Source organism: Bufo gargarizans, chromosome 4 (genome assembly GCF_014858855.1).
Source record: "Bufo gargarizans isolate SCDJY-AF-19 chromosome 4, ASM1485885v1, whole genome shotgun sequence".
Classification (NCBI taxonomy): domain Eukaryota; kingdom Metazoa; phylum Chordata; class Amphibia; order Anura; family Bufonidae; genus Bufo; species Bufo gargarizans.
In genome coordinates this window covers 317,367,819-317,390,450 of record NC_058083.1, presented here as the reverse complement: position 1 = coordinate 317,390,450, position 22,632 = coordinate 317,367,819, and the positions used below count along the sequence as shown (strand labels likewise).

General features: G+C 43.9%; 1 protein-coding gene across 2 annotated transcripts in view; it reads left to right on the top strand.

Moving 5' to 3' along the window:
- Positions 1–22,376, top strand: part of MOXD1 (monooxygenase DBH like 1) — a 151,050-nt gene extending 128,674 nt beyond the window's left edge. For both annotated transcript variants that reach the window (XM_044292465.1, XM_044292466.1), the window contains exons 9-11: positions 14,178–14,320; positions 15,021–15,189; positions 22,121–22,376. In XM_044292465.1, coding sequence (XP_044148400.1) covers positions 14,178–14,320; positions 15,021–15,189; positions 22,121–22,276 — 468 coding nt within the window. In that variant the 3' untranslated portion in view covers positions 22,277–22,376. The remainder of the gene's footprint in view (positions 1–14,177; positions 14,321–15,020; positions 15,190–22,120) is intronic.
- The last annotated feature ends 256 nt before the right edge of the window (positions 22,377–22,632 follow it).

Sequence of the window (22,632 nt, the reverse complement as noted above, 5' to 3'; positions counted from 1 at the left end):
TGGTGGGAGAGGTGGAGGACTTGCCACCGGGTTCTGAATTGGCAGACCTCAATGTCTTCGGGGAAAATTTTGGTACCGCCCAACGTCAGAACCCAAACCTATCCTGTGCCTGGAAAAATGTGAGGCAGAGTCAACAACCTTCGGCAGAGTCAGTGTTTCTCCATTTTGTGGTTCATCAAGATAGGTTGTATCCGGTAAACCAACCACAGGGTGAGCCTATTGAACGGTTGGTGGTCCCCAAGGCTTATCGGAAGCTTGTGTTAGATCTAGCCCACCAACACGTTCTCGGGGTCACCTGGGGCTGCAGAAAACTCATGATCATATTTTACAGTGGTTTTACTGGCCCAAAATATTCAAATAAGTGGAAGAGTTTTATAAGTCTTGCCCGACCTGCCAGATAACTAGCCCCCAGCCACATTTCCGTAGTCCCTTAGTACCTCTCCCAATTATCAAAGTACCGTTTGACCGAATAGCTATGGACCTCATAAGCCCAGTACTGAAGTCCGCCAGAGGGCATCAACACATCTTAGTCATTCTAGACTACGCCACTCGGGACCCGGAGGCGGTGCCACTGCGACATACCTTTGCCAAACTCATAGCTAAGGAGTTAATGGAGATGTTTTCCCGAGTGGGACTACCTAAAGAGGTTCTGACCAACCAAGGGACCCCTTTTATGTCCAAGGTGATGAGGGAACAACTATGGACATCCGTTTACCATCCGCAAACGGATGGTCTGGTAGAACGATTTAACCAAACATAAAAAAATATGTTGAAAAAGGTAGTGTCTAAAGATGGGAAGGACTGGGACCTCCTTCTGCTCTATCTCATGTTCGCAGTGCGAGAAGTACCCCAGGCCTCTACTGGGTTCTCGCCCTTCGAACTGCTATATGGCAGACACCCTTTTGGTCTCTTGGATAACACACTCCACATAAAAGTGTCATTGAGTATGTTACCGAGATGCAAGATCGGATAGATAAAGTGCTGCCTCTTGTTAGGGAACATATGGAGGCAGCTTAGCGAGCCCAGAGTCGGGTATATAATCGGCAGGCTCAGGTCCGGATCTTTAACCAGGGTGATGAGGTTTTGGTTCTGGTGCCGACCGTGGACAGTAAGTTCCTGGCTAGGTGGCAGGGCCCCCACGAGGTAATTGAGAAAATTGGGATGTAACCTACAACCTACAAGGTACACCAGTCAGGGTGGCGAAAGCCAGAGCAGGTTTACCATGTGAATTTACTCAAACCGTGGAAAGATAGGGAAACCTGTACAAAAGACAGCCCGCGGCCGGGTTTTCTAGGAGAAGAGGTAATGGCCCCTCTGTCTGATGCAAGAGAGGCGGCTGCCACAGTAAAAATTGCTGGTAGCCTCTCCTCTAAACAGACTCAAGAGGCCAAGCAGTTTGTTATTTGGAACATGGATGTGTTCTTGGACCTTCCTGGACACACTTCCAAATTCCAGCATGACATGGTCACTGAGCCTCAAGCAAAAGTCTGATTAAAACCATACTGGCTAATGCTGCAGCTAGACATCATTGAGGAGTCAAAAAGTGAGTGGGCCAGTCCTATAGTATTGATACCCAAGCCGGGTGGTACGTTGCGGGTTTGTAACGACTTTCGAAAACTTAACAAGGTTTCCAAATTCGATGCTTATACCATGCTTCGGGTGGATGAGCTCATCGAGAGGTTAGGACGAGCTCGGTATTTTTCTATTTTTGGACCTCACAAAAGGGTACTGGCAGGTGCCCTTAACGGAGGCTGCCAAAGAGAAAACTGCCTTCATCATGCCTGAGGGACTGTATCAATATAAGGTCTTACTGTCACACCTGTGACAGGTGTTAGAAGATCTGAAAGACTAACTGCACTTGAGTGATCTGACAGCCTCTTTTGGTTTCACTTTGTCTGTGTGTTGCTGGTATGTCCACACCTCCTGTTCAGGTGTGGATCATGTGACCTTTACCTCTCCCTATTTAGTCTGACTTTACCCATCACTCCTTGCTCTGGATAGCTTCATTTGGTTTTGGAATGGAGTGTGGTTCTTGTTGAAGTCCTGTTCATACATCATCTTCAGAAGTTAAGTGTTCCGCTTGTTGTGTTTTGTATCCCTCCCCCCCCTAGTTGTTTACTAGGCCTCAGCGAGATGCTGGTTCCTTCACCAGGAAAGGAACGGGTTGTCTTTGCTCTGTCATTACCTTTAGGGCATACGAGGGTCACCAGGGTTTTCTAGGTTCCTGTGTATGGGCATCTTTATCATCGAGAGGTGCCCATACTGATATGAGTTAGGGCCAGGAGCAGGGTTTTATAGGTGGGGACCCTTTTCCTTCCCTAGTGGTGAGGCCTAGTCTCTTTCCCCTTCCTTCTTGTTGTCTTTTGGTGTTCTCCCTACTACATCCGTGACACTTACCCTTTGATATGCATGGCGCCCCCGCCTCTTTTCAGCAACTAATGGACATTTTGCTTTGTCCACATCGTTGACACGCTTCGGCTTACCTGGACGATATTGTCATTCACAGTACCAACTGGGAAAGTCACCTACCCAAAGTGCAGGCTGTAGTGGACTCCCTTCGGAAAGCTGGCCTAACCCCCAAAAAATGTGAGATAGGGTTAGAAGAGACTAAGTACCTGGGGTATGTCATTGGGCGCGGAGTCATCAAACCCCAAGTAAACAAAATAGAGGCGATACGGAGTTGGCCCCGACCTGTCACCACTAGGCTTGACAAAGGCTGGGATTCAGCCGAAACGTTGCTGTTTTTACTTGTCTGGGGGTCGCAATAAAAGTTTGGAAGATGTGAGATGCTGCCGGTGCCATTTCTTTTCTACATTTATCTCATGGCCTGTTGGATCAAGGGCCAATGGTGAGGCTGCTGCATCCTCTTTTCACATCAACGAAGGATCGTACAGTGCTGCTTCTATTTACATTTTGTGCACTAGGCAAATAAAGTCATTCCTGGGAATGGTGGTCTATTACATGAGGTTTGTTCCCCACTTTGCTACTTTAGCTGCGCCCTTCACAGGGCTCGAAGGGACCAAAATAAGTAATCGTTTGCTGGGATGATCAGGCGGGAGAGGCTTTTGCCGCTTTGAAGTCGGCCCTGTGTGGGTCACCGGTTTTGGTGACACCCGACTTCAAAAGGGAGTTTGTGGTACAAAGAGATGCCTCCGAAGTAGGCCTCGGTGCTGTACTGTCTCAGGAAGTCAACGGGGAGGAGCATCCCGTTGTCTTCCTCAGCTGTAAGCTCACTCCAGCCAAGACCAGATACAGTATAGTGGAGATAGAGTGCTTGGCTATCAAGTGTGCACTCGAGTCTCTCCGTTACTATTTCTTGGGGAGAAAGTTCCACCTGGTGACCGACCACTCCCCTCTCAAGTGCATGAGTTAGGCCAAAAACAGGAATGCCTGGGTCACCAGATTGTTTTTGTCTTTAAGTTCTCGGTAGAACACAGAGCAGGCAGGTTGCAGAGAAATGTGTATGCCCTGTCTCGGGTGCATTGTCTGGTGTGTGTCCACCCCCTCAGGGTTGAACAAAAGGGGGGGGTTATGTGACACAGTGAGGGGTTGTGCCTGGCAAAGCAGGTATTTTCCTCCCAGCATGTGCGGATGGGCTGGTTTCCAGCAAGGTGAGGTCAAATACCGGACAGGAGTCCAGGTTTTGGCAGCATCTGGCTGTCCATAAATAGGCAGCTGGGCTCAGCAGAGATGTCTCTGTGGGATCTGAGGCTTTGTGCCATGCTGGAGGGGCTGAAAGTGGCATGCTTTAGAAACAGGCCCCCTAAAGCCTGCTGTGGACTACTGGAGGCAGAACTGCCAGCAAGGTGACTTGTGTTATATGAACTTTCCACTGTGTGTGAATTAACACCAAGACTGCAAAGTTCTGTGTTGTTTTTTTGCAATTGCCTTCAGTGTGAATAAACATTGACATTTTGAGTTAATAACTTGTATTTTGCCTCTGTACTGCGCCAGCTTACCCTATCTACCAGAGCGAAACCCCACAATGTGTACATGTTCAGCATGAGCAATATGCGAAATCCCTTACAGCGTATCAGAACAAATACTATATATTCTAGGCTGATTCACTGGTGCTTAATTTTTTATTTAAATAAGTAGTAATTTAAATAGTGAATGTCAGATATTTCCTGCAACACAACATAAAAAAATTACATCTGCAGGGAACAACCTTGATTTATTTGTCTCAACTATTATACAATGGGGCAAGAAAGCTAATGTCTCATCATAATTATTGTTCAAGATAAATTTGATTAGTCGCAAAGCCGAATTTCCTTGTGTGTCGTGGTAGGTAATTGCTTTAACCTTAAATTGTGTAAAAAATAAAAAAAAAGCAAAAATAAAACCAAACATACTTACCTGATCCATTTGATCGCTACGGGCCGGCCACCGCCACCTTGCTTGAATATCTGACACGAAATCCGGTGCGTGATGACATATGACATCACCACGCTGGCCACCATGATGACGTCATCACAGGCCACTTAAGATTTTGCACCAGATCTTCAAGCAAGATGGAGGTGCCCGGCCTTTTGCAAGCAAATAGATCAGTTGAGTATGTTTTTTTTTTTTTTTTACACTCTGTTATTTATATTAGATGCAGCAATCATGTATGAACATGGCATCTGAGGGGTACAATGACAGAGAGCAGCGCAATTACCTCTCCCTGTCAGGGCCGTCTTTAATATTGATTGGACTCTGGGCAAGAATTTACTTGGGCCCCCTGGATCCCACCGTCACACACCCTAGCATGCAATCACGCCCTCCACCACAACACGCACAAAAAATAATAATTCAGAGTTCAGACAGTTCACAGTTCCACTTTCTTCAGAAAAGCGAGCCTGCCGCGGACTCCAGCGACTTACAGATAGAGGCAGTGGCGTTGCTATGGCTGGTGTCACCCTTTGCTCAGGGGGCCCTCATGGTGTGGTGTGGAGTGGTCATTTTTTTACTAAGGAATATAGTTTAACTGTTTATGTGCAATAGAGAAAAAAAGAAGTCACTAAGTCAGCTCCAATCAGATATCTGCACATAGACCAAGATTCTTGGTCTATGTGCAGATATCTGATTGGAGCTGACTTAGTGACTTTTTTTTTTCTCTTTTGCACATAAACGGTTAAACTTTATTCCTTAGTAAAAATGACCACTCCACACCACACCATGAGGGCCCCCCTGAGCAAAGATTAGTAAATGTGGCCGGCCGGGTGGCCCCAGGCCACAGTTCAGCAGGCAGAGAGAACCCAACCCCTTATGTCTCCCGTCTCTATAATAATCCCCCACTAATGGGGTTATTTAAATTACTGGTGGATCATTAAAGAGACGAGAGACATAAGGGGTTCTCTCTGTCTGTCTGCTTAACAGTGGGCTGGGGCCACATTTACTAATCTTTGCTCAGGGGGGCCCTCATGGTGTGGTGTGGACTGGTCATTTTTACTAAGGAATGTAGTTTAACCATTTATGTGCAAAAGAGAAAATAAGAAGTCTGCTCCAATCAGATATCTGCACATAGACCAACTAGACTCTTGGTCTTTGTGCAGATTGATATCTGATTGGAGCTGACTTCTTATTTTCTCTTTTGCACATAAATGGTTAAACTATTCTTCCTTAGCGAAAATGACCAGTCCAGACCACACCATGAGGGCCCCCCTGACCCTGAGGCGAGCAAAGATTAGTAAATGTGGCCAGTGGTGGGGCCCCAGGCTGCAGTTCAGCAGCAGACTGCAGACAGAGAACCGAACCCAACCCAACCCCTTATGTCTCCTGGGGCCGTCTGTCTCTATCCCCCACTAATTTATGAATGGATCTGATCATCTGGGGTTAATTATTAATTCGGGGTGACCTGACCGGCCTAAATTTCTAATATAAAATAAAATCAATATGCGTGCTGCTTTTTGCTTTACCTACCACCTCCCCTCCTGGTGCGGCAATGGCAGGTCTCAGGTCTGGCTGTGTGAGGTAGGTACTAGGAGAGTGAGTCACTGGTGCCTTGGTCTGGTCACGTGAGGCTGTGAGTGACTCACCACCCAATCCCTTTAGCTCCGGACCGGAGGCGGAGACTTAGTCCCTGGACTCCCTGCTGCTGGCTGCTCCGCCGTGGCGCCACTCCAGGCTGTGGACGGTGAGTCACACTGACACACACACACACACCCTTTTACCATGTGACGGCGGGGGGGGGGGGGGGGGGGGCGCCGACGTGCTTACTAAGCAGCGCAGCCAGCGCTTGTAAGTTGTGAAGACTGCTGCTGGCGCTGCTGCGCATAGTGTGTGAATCAGAATGGGATGTGGGACTGGGAGTCGGGACTCGGGAAACGGAGCAACTGGGCCCGGGGCAGCTGCCCCTTTTGCATTGCGGCAAAGACAGCCCTGCTCCCTGTTATTGCACCCACTACTTACAAAGAAGTCATTTATCATGAAGCAAATTATTTTTTTTGTAAAATTTGGTGAAGCAGCCGAAACAAACTTTTGAATCATTAAATAATTTGCTCAATGCTAGTCATAATGCAGCCACTTCCCATTTTTCATGTTTGCAGATGTGTAGCATATGATATTTTAGCTACGATAGTATCCGATTTTAGTATGTGACAGTATGGAATCCAGTGTCTCCATCTACAGCCTTGCTCCAGATTCAACTTACTGTATGTTCATTATGGAGACTAAGGAGAGGGAATTTATTGTCTCTCTTGGGCCAGAAAAGTGGCTTTAAAGAGTCGCAAGCTGTGGGTTTGTGACTTTCAAATGTGACTTTCTAGAGAAAAAAAAAGTCGCAAGTGCCTCTTTTTACACCGCCCTCGTCAATTTTCCAAAAGTTAGCGTGGTAAGGGGTGTGGTCAACACTAGAGACAAATTTATCTTCATTTGCACTCGTTTTCTGGTGCAAATGAAGCCAGAAATCTACTGCAGCTCAGAGCTGTCATAGATTTCTGTTTAGGAGGACGGACTTCCAGGCTTGATAAAGCTCCCTCAAAATATTTTCTAACCTTGCAATGCACTTTATGTTAAAATCTGACTGTATTGCTTTAAAATAGTGTAATTTGACCACATGGCCTCCAGACCAGAAGTAATTTTGCATTTATATTGTAGATTAATTTAGAAAAGGTTTATAACTGTTGTATGTGTGAGCAATTAACATAAAATGAAACAAAATATATACATGGGTAATATGAGTAGTAATAAGAATGTGATTATGCAATATGATGGACAAGGCAGTTCCATGCTTCATATGTATGCACATTGCAGTCCTAGTAACTGCTAGATTCCCTATACATTCCAGCACATACATTCTGGGAACACTGCTTGTGTTATCCCTAAAACACATCTGCTCTAGTGACAGGTGTACCAAACTCCCACCCAGGCAATTCAGATATTGTAAACATTTGTGCATGCAACATTTAAGTCACCAGTTAACTCTATGTTTTCCATTTTGTCTTCTGCATAACAGATTAGCTATAATATAGTTTTTGAGAATGTATTATTTGTAACATGTTTCCATTAATTTAATCATACATTTATTAAGGTCATACTAGGGTTTCCAGGTCCCATAATCCCTAGACACAGTTCTAACCCTAGACTGATCCACAATATAGTCTAATATCCACCATCATATTTAACCACAATCAAATTAAATTCTGTCATTCAAGCAGGAAAGATCTAACCGCTTCATTAATATTACAGCATTAATATAATCAATTACAGCTACAGTTGAATACACAGCCAAAATATAACTCATAGACAGGGGCATAACTATCATAGCGGCAGACCATGCGACTGTTATGGGGCCCAGGGCAAGAGGGGGCCCAGTCTTAGTTGTGATTATCTCCTCTTCCAAGGGAGGTGAAAACTTGGTCAGGACTCTACCTTCTAAAGGAACAACTTCTAGCAAATAAAGCAGTGGAAAAAATGGCCCAAGGGTCATTGAAAAGGGTTTAGGCAGAAGCCCTTCTGTCCTATGTGGGGGCCTGGTTTGATCCTTGCTATGGGGCCACTGCTCATAGAAATGTTTGAGGAATTTATATTTTTAAAGCTAAACAATGATTGTGGTTACCCAAAATAATAATATTTGATGATCTAAAGCAGTGTTTCCCAACCAGTGTGCCTCCAGCGGTTGCAAAACTACAACTCCCAGCATGCCCGCGCAGGCAAAGGCTGTCCAGGCATGCTGGGAGTTGTAGTTTTGCAACAGCTGGAGGCACACTGATTGGGAAATACTGATCTAAAGGCTATCGGTTCCCACTGGTGCCATATTAAAGGGGTTGTCCAGTCTTTGAGTGATATTTTTTTTAAAAGCTATCAAGAAGCACACTGTGTTTGAAACTCCACACCCAGCGCGACAGCTCATGGGCCCCACCTCCTTACTCATGTGTACTACTGAGAGTCACCAAGCTGTTTAAAGAATCTAATACATTTTACACCATTAGCCTATAGTATTCAGAAATGGCTGCTCGTGAGTCAACACAATGTATATAACAATTTAAAAACATAATCAAAGAGCGTTTACAAGAATACCTTCAGATTACACACCTCAATCCAAAAAGTCTCTAGCTATAAAAACCTTCTCTTATTTTCAATGTCATTACCTGCAAACATCCCAAGCGTCCCAAATGTTTTACTAGAGCAGTTCCTCCTATTTGATTGTTCTTATATACACTCACTATCTGCATTTTTCATCCTCGACTGTTTGTATCTCTTAAAGGGGTTGTCTCATCTGAGACATTGCTGGCTTATCGTAGTGCAATGCACTCTCTATTAATTTCTATGGAACTTCACAAAATAGCCAAGCATGATCACTCAGCTATTTTTGGAACCTCATAGAGATGAACAAAGAGCATTCTGCAAATGTGTGGTGTGCTCTCCTTCACTATCTGAGGCACATTCTGGAGATAGGTGCAGGTCCCAGAGGTGGCATCTATCTGACATTGGTGACATATCCTAGCTTTCACATTTCACGTTGCTTCTAATCAGCAAGTCACTCAACATTTCGATATTTAAAGATAGGGGTTTCTCTATTTCATGTAGGGGCATGTCCACCATTTTACCAGGATATCTGCCATTAACAAAGTTCTTTGTTATTTTAAAGGGGTTATCTCATCAAAAGGATCATAGTTTAATTTGTCCACACTGCGACAATGATCATTTTACTAAATATAATGTTTAAGCCAATTCCTACCCTTCTCGCTAAAAACCTCCCCCTTTTACCTCCTTGTTGTACTGTGTCCTCCCTTAGTTACGGCCACCTTTCGCCGGCCGAATGAAATGGCCCCGCATGTGCGGCGAGCGAAACCACCTTGATCCAGTGTGTGGCTGCATCGCTTCCATGAACGCGCACGGCGCCGGTTCTTCATTCCCTTGTGCTGCTTCTGAAACAGAGCCGCGCATGCTCTGTTTTAAGCGCAACACAAGTGCGGTAGTAATTATTGTGCCAGCAAGTCCGGAAAGCAGGACGTAAGAGAATAGAGAAAGCGCTGCGGCGTCTCCCGGAATAAAGTTCGGCTATAACGGGAGCGCGCACGCAAGTAAGGGAGGCGGAGTCAACTGATCAGCAGAGCGCTGACGAGCTGCCCATCAATAGAAAGGACAACACCCCAGGAATTAGGCGTTATTACAGAGCGAACAGGAGACTCTGCGATGAAATTAGAAGGTGGGATAACCCCTTTAACTCTTTTACTGTCATATGTATCATCTGTACTCACAATACTTATCGCTCTTACAAACTGACACTTTGGTATACAGTACTTTGAAAGACATCAAGGGCATGAAAACTGGAATACAATAAAAGATTATTTTGATCCATATGCTTTGTATAGTGTGTGGTCTGAAACCGATCACCCTCAATCCTTAACGCCACATCCAGAAATTGAATCACATTTTTAACATATGGTAGTTTTAATATTAAAAACACTTAATGGTGTTTTGACATCTGTGTTGACTTTAATAGGAGCAGTGCTGTAGTAGATAGCCCTCTTCACTACAATGTTGATGGTGTGTAGCTCCAGTGCCGACTTCTAGTGACAGGAGCTAGACTGAACAGCTGATCAAGGGGGTGTAGGGTGCTGTCCCCAAATAATCAGTTAGTGATGGCCTATCCTAAGGAGAGTGCAACTATTGAAAAAGGCTGGGCAGCGGCTTGATGCCCACTTGCGCTATACTGTATATACACTGCCTGTAAAAAAAAAAAATGTGACCACCTGGATTTAACTAAGCAAATAGTTATGAGCCTCCTATTGGATAATTGCTGCATGGGCAATTATCTTTCGGCTGGCAACAAGTTAATTAACCCTAACTGGTGCAATGAGTTGCTTGTCATTTCTTAAACAACCATGTCAAAAGATACATCTCGTGGTCGTGGAAAAGATGTTAGTCTGTTTGAGAAGGGTCAAATCATTGGCATGCATCAAGCAGAGAAAACATCTAAGGAGATTGCAGAAACTACTAAAATTGGGTTAAGAACTGTACAACTCATTATTAAAAACTGGAAGGATAGTGGTGACCCATAGTATTCAAGGAAGAAATGTGGCGGGAAAGAAATCCTGAATGATCGTGATCGGCGATCACTTAAACGTTTGGTGAAATCAAATTTAAGAAAAACAACAGTAGAACTCAGTGATATGTTTAATAGTGAAATTAAGAGCATTTCCACACGCACAATGTGAAGGGAACTCAAGGAATTGGGACTCAATAGCTGTGTAGCCGTAAGAAAACCACTAATCAGTGAGGCAAACCAGAAAAAAGGCTTCAATTTGCTAGGGAGCATAAAGATTGGACTCTGGAGCAATGGAAGAAGGTCATGTGGTTTGATGAGTCAAGATTTACCCTGTTCCAGAGTGATGGGCGCATCAGGGTAAGAAGAGAGGCAGATGAAGTGATGAACCCATCATGCCTAGTGCCTACTGTACAAGCCTGTGGGAACAGTGCTATGATCTGGGGTTGCTGCAGTTTGTCAGGTCTAGGTTCAGCAACAGTATGTGCTCCCAGAATGAGGTTAGCTGACTACCTGAACATACTGAATGACCAGGTGATTTCATCAATGGATTTGTTCTTCCCTGATGGCACGGGCATATTCCAAGATGACAATGCCAGGATTCATCGAGCTCAAATTGTGAAAGAGGGGCTCAGGGAGCATGAGACATCACTTCCAGAACTTAACCCCATTGAGAATCTTTCTTTGTTTTTGGTGGCAACCTTTTTTTTTTTTACAGATAGTATATATATATATATATATATATATAAATATATAGTAGGAAGGCGCAAGGGTCCGTCATTGACGGAAGGTATGTGTCACTGAGGTTCCTGGCCTAGGTGAAGTAAGAGCCGGTATTTAAACTTTACTATTTTAGTATGGTCGGGACTACTCCCCACGTTCCAGGCCGGGTCTTGGTTTTGGGCTATAAAACACAGGCAGCACTATCAGGTGGTGTGGATTACTCCTCTCTGACAGTGAAGCTCTGTCAGTCTCTGTGTTGGGACCTGGGAGTTTGGGCCTGGATTAAGGCCTGCTACCTTGTTGGTGTCAAAGCAGGTGGATTCTGAACAAACACCAGAATCACAAGGTGACTGTTTTCCTTGAAACGGACTTTTTGTTTTGTCACTTACTTAATGTGTGAATACAGTGAGGAACAGAAGCATTTGAACACCCTGCGATTTTGCAAGTTCTCCCACTTAGAAATTATGGAGGGGTCTGAAATTTACATTGTAGGTGCATTCCCACTCTGAGAGACAGAATAAAAAATAAAAAAAAAACAGGAAATCACATTGTATGATTTTTAACTAATTTATGTCACGGACGTTCCCGTGGCAGGTACCAGGAGAGCGGAGAGACTAGCAACTCATGGGTTAAATTGACAAGTTCACTGTGGATCTTATTGTGTCTGTGTTTTGGTAAATGCCACACCCCTTGCTTCAGGTGTTGCTTGTTGATAATTTACCTTTCCCATAAGTAGCCGCTTCTCACACTTGGAGGTGTGGTTTATAGATTTTCTTCCTGCCTTCTAACTAGCTGGTCAGTTGTACTCTGTGGTGCTTCTGGAGTTGCCAGTTTTCTACTTTCAGATAAGTCTTGTCTTTTCTTATTGTTTGGTGTTTGTTTTATTCCCTGTTGTTTGCATCTGGGCCTGAGACAGAGACTTTCATTCGTCCATCTGGGGAGGAATGGGTTGTCTTGGGTCCTTACCTCATTCCAGGGCCTTATAGGGCTATAAGGGCCTAGGTATACAGCATATGAATATTCCTACCTTCAAGGTAGTCAGGGCCGAGATTAGGGTTGTTTAGTAGGTGACCTGTTCCATCCCTAGTTTCCAGGCCTAGTTACTGTTCCCCTTCCCTCCTGTGTTCAATGTGGAGTTTTCCCCCCACACTGATCGTGACAATTTATTTGTCTTGCACTGCTGAACATAAGTATTTGAACACCTGAGAAACAGCAAGAATTCTGGCTTTCAAAGACCTGTTTCTGTGCCTTTAAAAAGTCCACCTCTACTCCACTCATTAATCTAACTTAATAGCACCTGTCTGAGCTCTTTAAAGACACCTGTCCACCTCACATTTAGTTAGACGCCAACTACTACCACGGGCAAGACCAAAGAGCTGTCAAAAGACACCAGAGACAAAATTGTGGACCTCCACAAGGCTAGAAATGGCTACGGGCAATTGCCAAGCAGCTTGGTGAAAAAAAATCAACTGTTGGAGCAATTGTTAGAAAATGGAAGAGGCTAAAGATGACTGCCAGTCTCCCTCGGACTGGGGCTCCATGCAAGATTTCACCTCGGGGGGGTATCGCTGATGATAAGAAAGGTGAGGAATCAGCCCAGAACTACAAGGGAGGAGCTGGTTAAAGACATGAAGAGAGCTGGGACCACAGTTTTAAAGGTCACTGTCGATATGACACTACGCCGTCATGGTTTCAAATCATGCATTGCACGGAAGGTTCCCCTGCTCAAGTCATCACATGTCCAGGCCTGTGTGAAGCTTGCCAATGACCATCTGGATGATCCAGAGGAGGCATGGGAGAAAGTCATGTGATCAGATGAGACCAAAGTAGAACTTTTTGTTCTAAACTTCACTCGTCGTGTTTGGAGGAAAAAGAAGGATGAATTGCATCCCAAGAACACCATCCTTATTGTGAAGCATGGGTGTGGTAACATCATGCTTTGGGGGTGCTTTTCGGCGAAGGGGGCAGGATGACTGCACTGTATTAAGGAGAGGATGAATGGGGCCATTTATTGTGAGATTTTGAGCAACAACCTCCTTCCCTCAGTCAAAGCATTAAAGATGGGTCGTGGATGGATCTTCCAACATGACAACGACCCAAAGCACACAGCCAGTATAACCAAGGAGTGGCTTAGTAAGTAGCATATCAAGGTTATGGAGTGGCCTAGCCAGTCTCCAGACCTAAATCCAATAGAACATCTTTGGAGGGAGCTCAAATTTTGTGTTGCTCAGCGACAGCCCCAAAACCTGACAGATCTAGAGGAGATCTGTGTGGAGGAGTGGACCAAAATCCCTGTTGCAGTGTGTGCAAACCTGGTCAAGAACTACAGGAAACGTTTGACCTCTATAATTGCAAACAAAGGCTTCTGTACCAAATATTAATACTGATTTTCTCAGGTGTTCAAATACTTATGTTCAGCAGTGCAAGACAAATGCATTCTTAAAAATCATACAATGTGATTCCCTGAATTATTTTAATTCTGTCTCTCAGAGTGGTAATGCACCTACAATGTGAATTTCAGACTCCTCCATGATTTCTAAGTGGGAGAACTTGAAAAATCGCAGGGTGTTCAAATACTTCTGTTGCTCACATTAAACACTGAACTGTTTAATTTAAAGACTTTGTTGTTGCCTCTCTACTGCATCCGCTAACCTGCCTATCAGAGCGAACCCCCACAATATATATGTAAAGAGAGGGAGAGAGAGCAACTGATGCAGGTCCTTAAAACCTGAGCATCATGTACTAAAAATGGATAAACTGTTTCTGGTACCGAAGATCCTAAATAACCTGGGCCTGAATCAATTAAAATAATATTTCTGTATTCTTGTAGAGTATACAGTATTCATTAGAATTATCATAAAATGCAGCTTTAGAGAATGTACATTATACTTACTAATCCATATGTTGCAAAACTATAAATTTCACTACTACTAATATTTGTATTTTTTTTAAATTGTTTATATAAATATCAATCATATTTTAGGGTGGCCTGAGTACAAGAGATGAAATGTGTCTTTCCTATTTAATGTATTATCCAAGAATTAATCTTGCCCGTTGTGAAAGTATCCCAGACATAAAGGAGCAGCTTCAGTTCATTGGAGTGAAGGAAATATATAAACCCGTCACGTAAGTAAAAACATAAACAAATTACAATATAAATTTGTTATAATCTTGCTATATAATTTCTACAGTATGTAAACTAACATAAACTATACATAATAATCTACAGCAGGCATGCTCAACCTGCGACCCTCCAGCTGTTGCAAAACTACAACTCCCACAATGCCCTGCTGTAGACTGATAGCTGTAGGCTGTTCGGGCATGTTGGGAGTTGTAGTTTTGCAACAGCTGGAGGGCCGCAGGTTGAGCATGCCTGATCTACAGTATGTAAACTAACTGACCACTAATCTTCTAATATACTGACTGATAGTGGACCAATTTTGTGGACCACTCATACCAAGAGCATTCAAGGGCTGCTGACCGAGCCATCAGAAAGCTCATCTGATGGATTTCACACAGAAGGGACAGCCTGCAATATACAAGAACACATTGGAGTTTTTAAGCCATCATACACCCAATGCAATATAAAAATCCCCCAATGGTGTCTATAAGACTTTAATAAATGCAGGTTGTGAAGAACATAGACATCTTGGCTAATATCTTAGCAAAGCTGTCATCACAATGTGTTTTTTATAGAGTGCAGACGTATCCTAAGGCATTGTAATAATTATGTACATTGTCACATGCTGTGAATAGACTGGATTCTTTTGTACATATTCTAGACCTAAAATCTTCTGAATGCTTTTTTTTTTGCTTTGCATTGCAGATCCTGGCCCTTTATAATCAAGAGTCCAAAACGCTACAACAATCTAACTTTTACAGAGGCCATGAACGTTTATCAATGGTCTAAGAAGAAAGGAAATTCCTTTAATGAACATGTTAAACAAATACCAATCAACGTCAGATGTTCCAAACATGAAAGCAGAGAATGGAGTGTAAGTGTAGGCACTTTCTGTATTGGTCATTTGGATGTTGTCACTACAGGCAAATAATGCTTGGTTTGAACAGATGTTTACCATATGAACTGAGGCTGTAGATATCACTATTACAAAATGACAGCCAAGACCCAACAGCACAAATTATCTTGGCTGCCTTCCTTTCCCATGCCATGCCGCCAATATCTGGGCTCATTGCCTCCACCTATTTGGACGGGAAGCAACAATATTTTTCTTTTCATGGGAATCTATGTGGAAGAAATAGACAGCTGTGAGAATTTAACTATATGTTCATAGTAATGCCTTAAGGAGATGTGAATAATCATTATTAGACTGGGCCATTCTCAAACATAGGCAGACATATACACTATTTCTTAACTGCAGCATCATTACAGCAGCGGAATTAAAGGTGCCCATACACCATAAAAAGTTGTCAGCAGAACGCTTATTCTGACATCTCTCCTGATTTTCCCATACACACTCAGTCTGTGTGTGTTTTCAATGGGGATAGACATCTCTGGCAGCGATTTGTCTCCTGGGAGAACAATAATCCTTTTCTCACCCGATGGCACCCCATTAAACATTAGAATGTTGAATGGTCCCAATAAAAACATTAGATTTGGCCAACACTAGCCTAATGTGCATGGAGGCCATAAATTAAACTAGCTGTGAATTCACAATAGTATTTCCATAAGTACAGCAGTTGTGACATCACAAGTACTGTAGGTTTTAGTCAAGTAAGTGTCACGCTGGACAGGATACAAGATACACAGAATACAACCAAACAAGTGTCTAGGCAAGAAGCTAGACACGTTTTAGTAAGGCTTTTGACACTGTCCCACATAGAAGACTTATCAATAAACTGCAGTCATTGAGCATGGACTCCCATATTGTTGAGTGGATTAGGCAGTGGCTGAGTGACAGACAACAGAGGGTTGTAGTCAATGGAGAACATTCAAAACAAGGTCATGTTACCAGTGGGATTCCACAGGGATCTGTACTGGGACCAATTTTGTTTAATATCTTCATAAGTGACATTGCAAAAGGCCTCGATGGTAAGGTTTGTCTTTTTGCTGATGACACAAAGATATGTAACAGGGTTGATGTTCCTGGAGGGAAACGCCAAATGGAAAAGGACTTAGGAAAACTAGAAGAATGGTCAGAACTCTGGCAACTGAAATTTAATGTGGATAAGTGCAAGATAATGCACCTGGGGCGTAAAAACCCAAGGGCAGAATATTGAATATTCGACACAGTCCTGACCTCAGTATCTGAGGAAAGGGATTTAGGAGTAATTATTTCAGAAGACTTAAAGGTGGGAAGACAATGTAATAAAGCAGCACGAAATGCAAGCAGAATGCTTGGATGTATAGGGAGAGGTATAAGCAGTAGAAAGAGTGAAGTGCTTATGCCGCTGTACAGATCACTAGTGAGACCTCACTTGGAGTATTGTGCGCAGTACTGGAGGCCATATCTCCAGAAGGATATAGATACTCTAGAGAGAGTTCAGAGAAGAGCTACTAAACTAGTACATGGATTGCAGGATAAAACTTACCAGGAAAGGTTAAAAGACCTTAATATGTATAGCTTGGAAGAAAGAAGAGACCGAGGGGATATGATAGAAACTTTTAAATACATAAAGGGAATCAACTCGGTAAAGGAGAGAGCATATTTAAAAGAAGAAAAACTACCACAAGAGGACACAGTTTTAAATTAGAGGGGCAAAGGTTTAAAAGTAATATAAGGAAGTATTACTTTACTGAGAGAGTAGTGGATGCATGGAATAGCCTTCCTGCAGAAGTGGTAGCTGCAAATACAGTGAAGGAGTTTAAGCATGCATGGGATAGGCATAAGGCCATCCTTCATATAAGATAGGGCCGGGGCTATTCATAGGATTCAGATATATTGGGCAGACTAGATGGGCCAAATGGTTCTTATCTGCCGACACATTCTATGTTTCTATGTTTCTATAAGCTAGGGATGAAGGTGACCTCCTGACAAATCCCTACCATCTCTCCCTAGACTTCTATGCCCACGTCCAGGCCCTGAAGGTGGGAATGAAAGTGTCCTTAGGACCTGGAGGGGGCAGGCATCTCTCTAACAGCCTAGACAGACAATCACAAGAAAAACAAAACCAACTAATCTTGTACTGAGCAAGAACAGCAAATCCTTCCTTCCTCTGAGCAAGACAGAAGCTATGACCCGCACAGGACACTGGGAGTGGGTGTAATTTAAACTCATACCAACGACCCCACTCAGCGCACCTGAAGGGAGGCAGATACAGCTCAACTCCAAAACAATAACAAAAGGCTACACACGTGCTGCTAACCTGGCAGACCTCCGCACAAAATCTGAGCAGGCATGACAGTACCCCCCCTTCTACGGGTGACCTCCGGACACCCCGGCCCAACTTTATCCGGGTTGGATCTGTGAAAAGCCCTCACCAGTCGGCTGGCACTAACATCCACAGCCGGAACCCATATCCTCTCCTCAGGGCCGTATGCCCTCCAGTGTACCAGGTACTGAAGGGAACCCCGAAGAACTCTTGAGTCGAGAACCCTAGAGATCTCAAACTCAAAATTTCCATCAACCAGAACATGGGGAGGAGGCAATGGTGATGGTTCCACCGGTTTCACATATTTCTTCAGTAAAGACCTGTGGAACACATCATGGATCCTCCAAGTCTGCGGAAGATCCAGACGAAACGCTACTGGATTGACCACCGCAGATATTTTGAAAGGTCCAATAAATCTTGGACCCAGTTTCCAAGATGGTACTCTCAGTTTAATATTTTTAGTAGATAACCACACCAGATCACACACAGGTCCGGACCAGTCATACGTCTCTTGTCAGCCATTCACTTATACCTCTCACCCATCTTCTCCAAATTCACTTAGATCCTCCGCCAGATAGAAGGCAGAAGAAAATCTCTACTCCGCTGGCATCCCAGAGGCATCCCAGAGGAACTAGTCCCAGAAAAGGTACCAAACTGAGGATGAAAACCGTATGCGCCAAAAACATAGTGACTTACCCGTGGACTCCTGCCTACGGTTATTTAAAGCAAACTCTGCTAGGGATAAGAATGAGGACCAGTCCTCCTGATTCTCAGCCTCAAAGCACCTCAAGTAGGTCTCCAGGTTTTGATTAGTACGCTCTGTCTGCCCATTCAACTGCGGATGAAAAGCCGAAGAGAACGAAAGTTGAATGCCAAGCCGAGAGCAGAACGCCCTTCAAAACCTGGAGACAAACTGCGTGCCCCTATCAGAAACCACATCCGAGGGAATGCCATGTAATTTCACAATATTATCAGCAAAATCTGAGCAAAAGTCTTGGCATTGGGCAGACTAGCTAACGATACAAAGTGAGCCATTTTACTAAAATGGCTCAACAACCACCAAAATTTCTGTTTTCGCGGAGGAACTCGGCAGATCCGTAATAAAGTCCATAGACAAGTGCGTCCAAGGACGAGACAGAATATACAAAGGAAGAAGTGAACCAGAAGGTCGAATGTGAGCAACCTTTGACCGTGCACAGGTTTCACAAGCTGCTACGTAATCCTCGAAATTACCCTCGTGCGTGTTGAAGGCCATTTTCCACTCATCCCCTTCCTTGATTCTGATCAGATTGTAGGCCCCTCTTAAATCCTACTTAGAGAACACCTTGGCTCCTACAATTTGATCAAAAAGATCGGAGATCAAAGGAAGGGGATACGGATCACGGACTGTAATACGGTTCAATTCTCGGAAATCCAAACAAGGTCTCAACGATCCATCCTATAAACCAACTGCAACTGGAGACTTAGATGGCCTAATATGACCTTTTGCCAAACTCTCGGCAATATACTTCCGCATGACCTCTCTTTCAGGTTGAGAAAGATTGTAAAGCCGAGACTTTGGCAACTTAGCCCCTGGGATGAGATTAACTGGACAATCATAGTCACAATGAGGGGGCAATTCCTGAGCCCCACCCTCCGAGAAGACATCCGCAAAATCTGAGAGATACTGAGGTAGAGCCGTAGTAGACACACCAGAGATAGATGTGCCAAGACAATTGCCCGAACAAAATTCACTCCAACCAATGATCTGTCTTGCTTGCCAATCTATAATTGGGTTATGTTCTGTCAACCACGGTAAACCTAAGACTATAGGAGCGGGCAAGTCCTTCATGACAAAACCAGACATGATCTCAACATGTGAATGACCCACCCTTAACTGAATACCATGAGCAATATGAGTGAGACTCCTTTGAGATAGAGGGGAAGAATCAAATGCGAAAACCGTAATCTCTCTTTCTAAAGTGCAAGTACTTAGACCCAGATTTTGAAGAAAAAGAAAATCAATAAGGTATACCCCAGCACCACAGTCAATGAATACTTCAACAATAAATTTTCTTGAGTCTAGCGCAATCATAGCTGGAAGGAGAAAATGAGTATTATAGAGAGCTTGCATACCTGCTTGCTCCACCACCACTACCAAGAGTCAGGGATGTTTTTTTTTTTTTTTTTTCTTTAAGTAAACCTCTTTGTCATTCTTTCTCATCAACATACGGTTTAACAAAAGGACAAGCAAAAATAAAATTACCACTTTCCCCACAGTAATAACATAGTTTATGCAACATCCTAAATTTCCCACTACTGGAACGGATAGACACCTGACCCAGCTGCATGGGTTCCTCCCCTACCCCAGAGTTACATGTCATATCACCCTGGGGAGCAGGTGAGACGAAACCACCCACAGAAGGGATCCCTTGCGCGGAGGGAACCTTACACCTCTCTCTAATACGTCTATCTAACCATACTGCCAAAGACATAGCATTCTCCAATGTATCCGGGTACTCATGAAAAGCAAGGGCATCTTTCAATCTCTCAGATAACCCCTGACAACTCTGACTCAGTAGCCTATCTCCTAAACTCAACGCAGTAAACCTCTGCAGTATGCTCACCTTATGCAATTTAGATTCCGCCATCGAGACCCGATCTGGATCATCATCAATTAATCCCAAGGCTTTAAAAAATTCTTCCACCGACCGGAGGGCCAGAGAACCGGACGGCAAAGAAAAGACCCAGGATTGCGTGTCCCCTTTAAGCAGGGATATGATTATCCCTACCCTCTGACTCTCATCACCAGACGAAGATGGACACAGCTGAAAATACAGCTTGCATGACTCTTTAAAGCGGATAAATTCATCCACACCCCCTGCAAATCTATCAGGGAGAGCGACTTTAGGCTCCCTATAAATTTGACTTCCTCCTATTGCACCTGATGCCAGAGCATTCTGACACCGTGTGACCAAATTACGCAGATCAGCAACCTCCAGGGATAATCCCTGCATGCGATCAACTAGTGCATCAATTGACTCCATCTCAAAAATAGCTGAGAAATGAGAGTCAAAGTATTGGCAGGTTATAATGCCACGCTGGACAGGATACAAGATACACAGAATACAACCAAACAAGTGTCTAGGCAAGTGTCACGGATGGTGTTACAGAAAACTAGAAGACACAAATGAAGATCCGACTGACTTGATCCAAAACTAAGGAGGGTAAGCCCTGTAAGAGCCCTAGCTCTCTCCCTTACTGCTCAGCCTATGCAAAAATCTCAATGGTAGAAGATTGCATACCCTCGTTCCTCGACTGTATGACACCTGAACACCCTATAATAGTGAGGGGACACGACTACCGGCTCCCTACACTTAATACGGAGGGAGTCAGGGTCACCTAGGATCAAGCCCACAGGCAAACAGAAATAAAGAAAACAGACTTATCTTATGGATGCAGCAGTAACAGCTTCTAGCATCAGCACACTTCAGGAAGTTGTATAAACCGCAAAGTGATGCAGTATGGGAGGGGATTTAAACTAGATGACAGCTGAGAGAGGGAAACGAGATGACAAAACAAAAGCAAAACAAAAGAAGCTCAGGCAGGAGGTTCTGAAGATCGTCTGTCAGAGCTTCTCAGATGTCTGGCAGTGACAGCAAGAAGCTGGGGATGAAGGTCACCTCCTGACAAATCCCTACCAGCTCTCCCTAGACTTCTATGCCCATGTTCAGGCCCTGAAGGTAGGAATAAATGTGTCCCCGTGTCTAGGCTGAAGATTCCCTAAAATCCCTAAGATGGTGAAAGGGGGAAAGAGGCAGCCTGCTCCCTCAGGACCTGGAGGGGGCAGGCGTCTCTCTAACAGCCTAGACAGACAATCACAAGAAAAACAAAACCAACTTATCTTGTACTGAGCAGGGACAGCAAATCCTTTCTTCCTTCCTCTGAGCAAGAAAGAAGCTATAACCCGCACAGGACACTGGGAATGGGCGTAATTTAAACTCATACCAACGACCTCACCCAGCGCACCTGAAGGGAGGCAGATACAGCTCAACTCCAAAACTATACCAAAAGGCTACACACGTGCTGCTAACCTGGCAGACCTCCGCACATAACCTGAGCAGGGCATGACAGTAAGCTGACATCAGAAGTGACATCATAATGGTATTTCTATCTGGTAATCACATGACATCACAACTGTATTTCCATCAATTAAGCTGCTGTGACATCACAGTGAGTTTTAGTCAGGTAAGCTGCTGTGACATCACAGATAAAGTACTTCCAATTAACTGCTGTGATATTACAACTGTTTAAATCAAATAAGCTTTTGTGACATCACAACTGGGTTTTAGTCGAACAGCTGTCAGCATCTGTGACTGTGACATCACAAGTGGGTTTCCAAATAGGTAATATGCTGTGACATCACAAATGTGTATAGCTCAGGTAAGCTGCTGAGACATCACAAGGAAGTCCTAGTTAGGTTTTAGTCTGAAACATGTTTTGATGAACTAATCTTTGGACTTTATTCAATTTTTTTAGATTTATATACTAACCTGTTACTGCATACATACTTCAACCCACCTCAATTAAACCCACAACTTGTGTGATTATTTACAGGTTCAGGGAATGCTACTGACACCCCCTGAAGTGAAGACGTATACTTCAGAAGCACCAGAATGTGCCTCGTTTTCGTTAGTATCATCCTCTGCAGTCTCTTCAACAGTTAGATATGTGCTAATTGTATTGAGCACAGTAATACAGTATACATTTTAAGTGGCAGACTTTGTGCATTTGCATCCTTTTATATATTGAAATCCACATTTAACTGCACTATTGGAAATAAGTTTTGAAAAATAAAACATTTTTTTTTTTTTTTAAGAGTTCATTTATTTTGTGTTAAACTTGTGAGACTATTATTTGCAGGGCTTTTTTTCTCAGAGAAAAGGTGGTGGAACTCACCCCCCCTGGCCACGCCCCTACCCACACCTAGGACCGCCCCCTAAACCCGCCCCTTTAAAGAACAGGGATGCAAGTAAAATTTTGGGGGTCACGCGCTGCAGGACGGCATTGCACACGAAGTGACTGAACTCATGCCCGCGTAGCCCACAAGTAGCGGAACAATTAGAAGA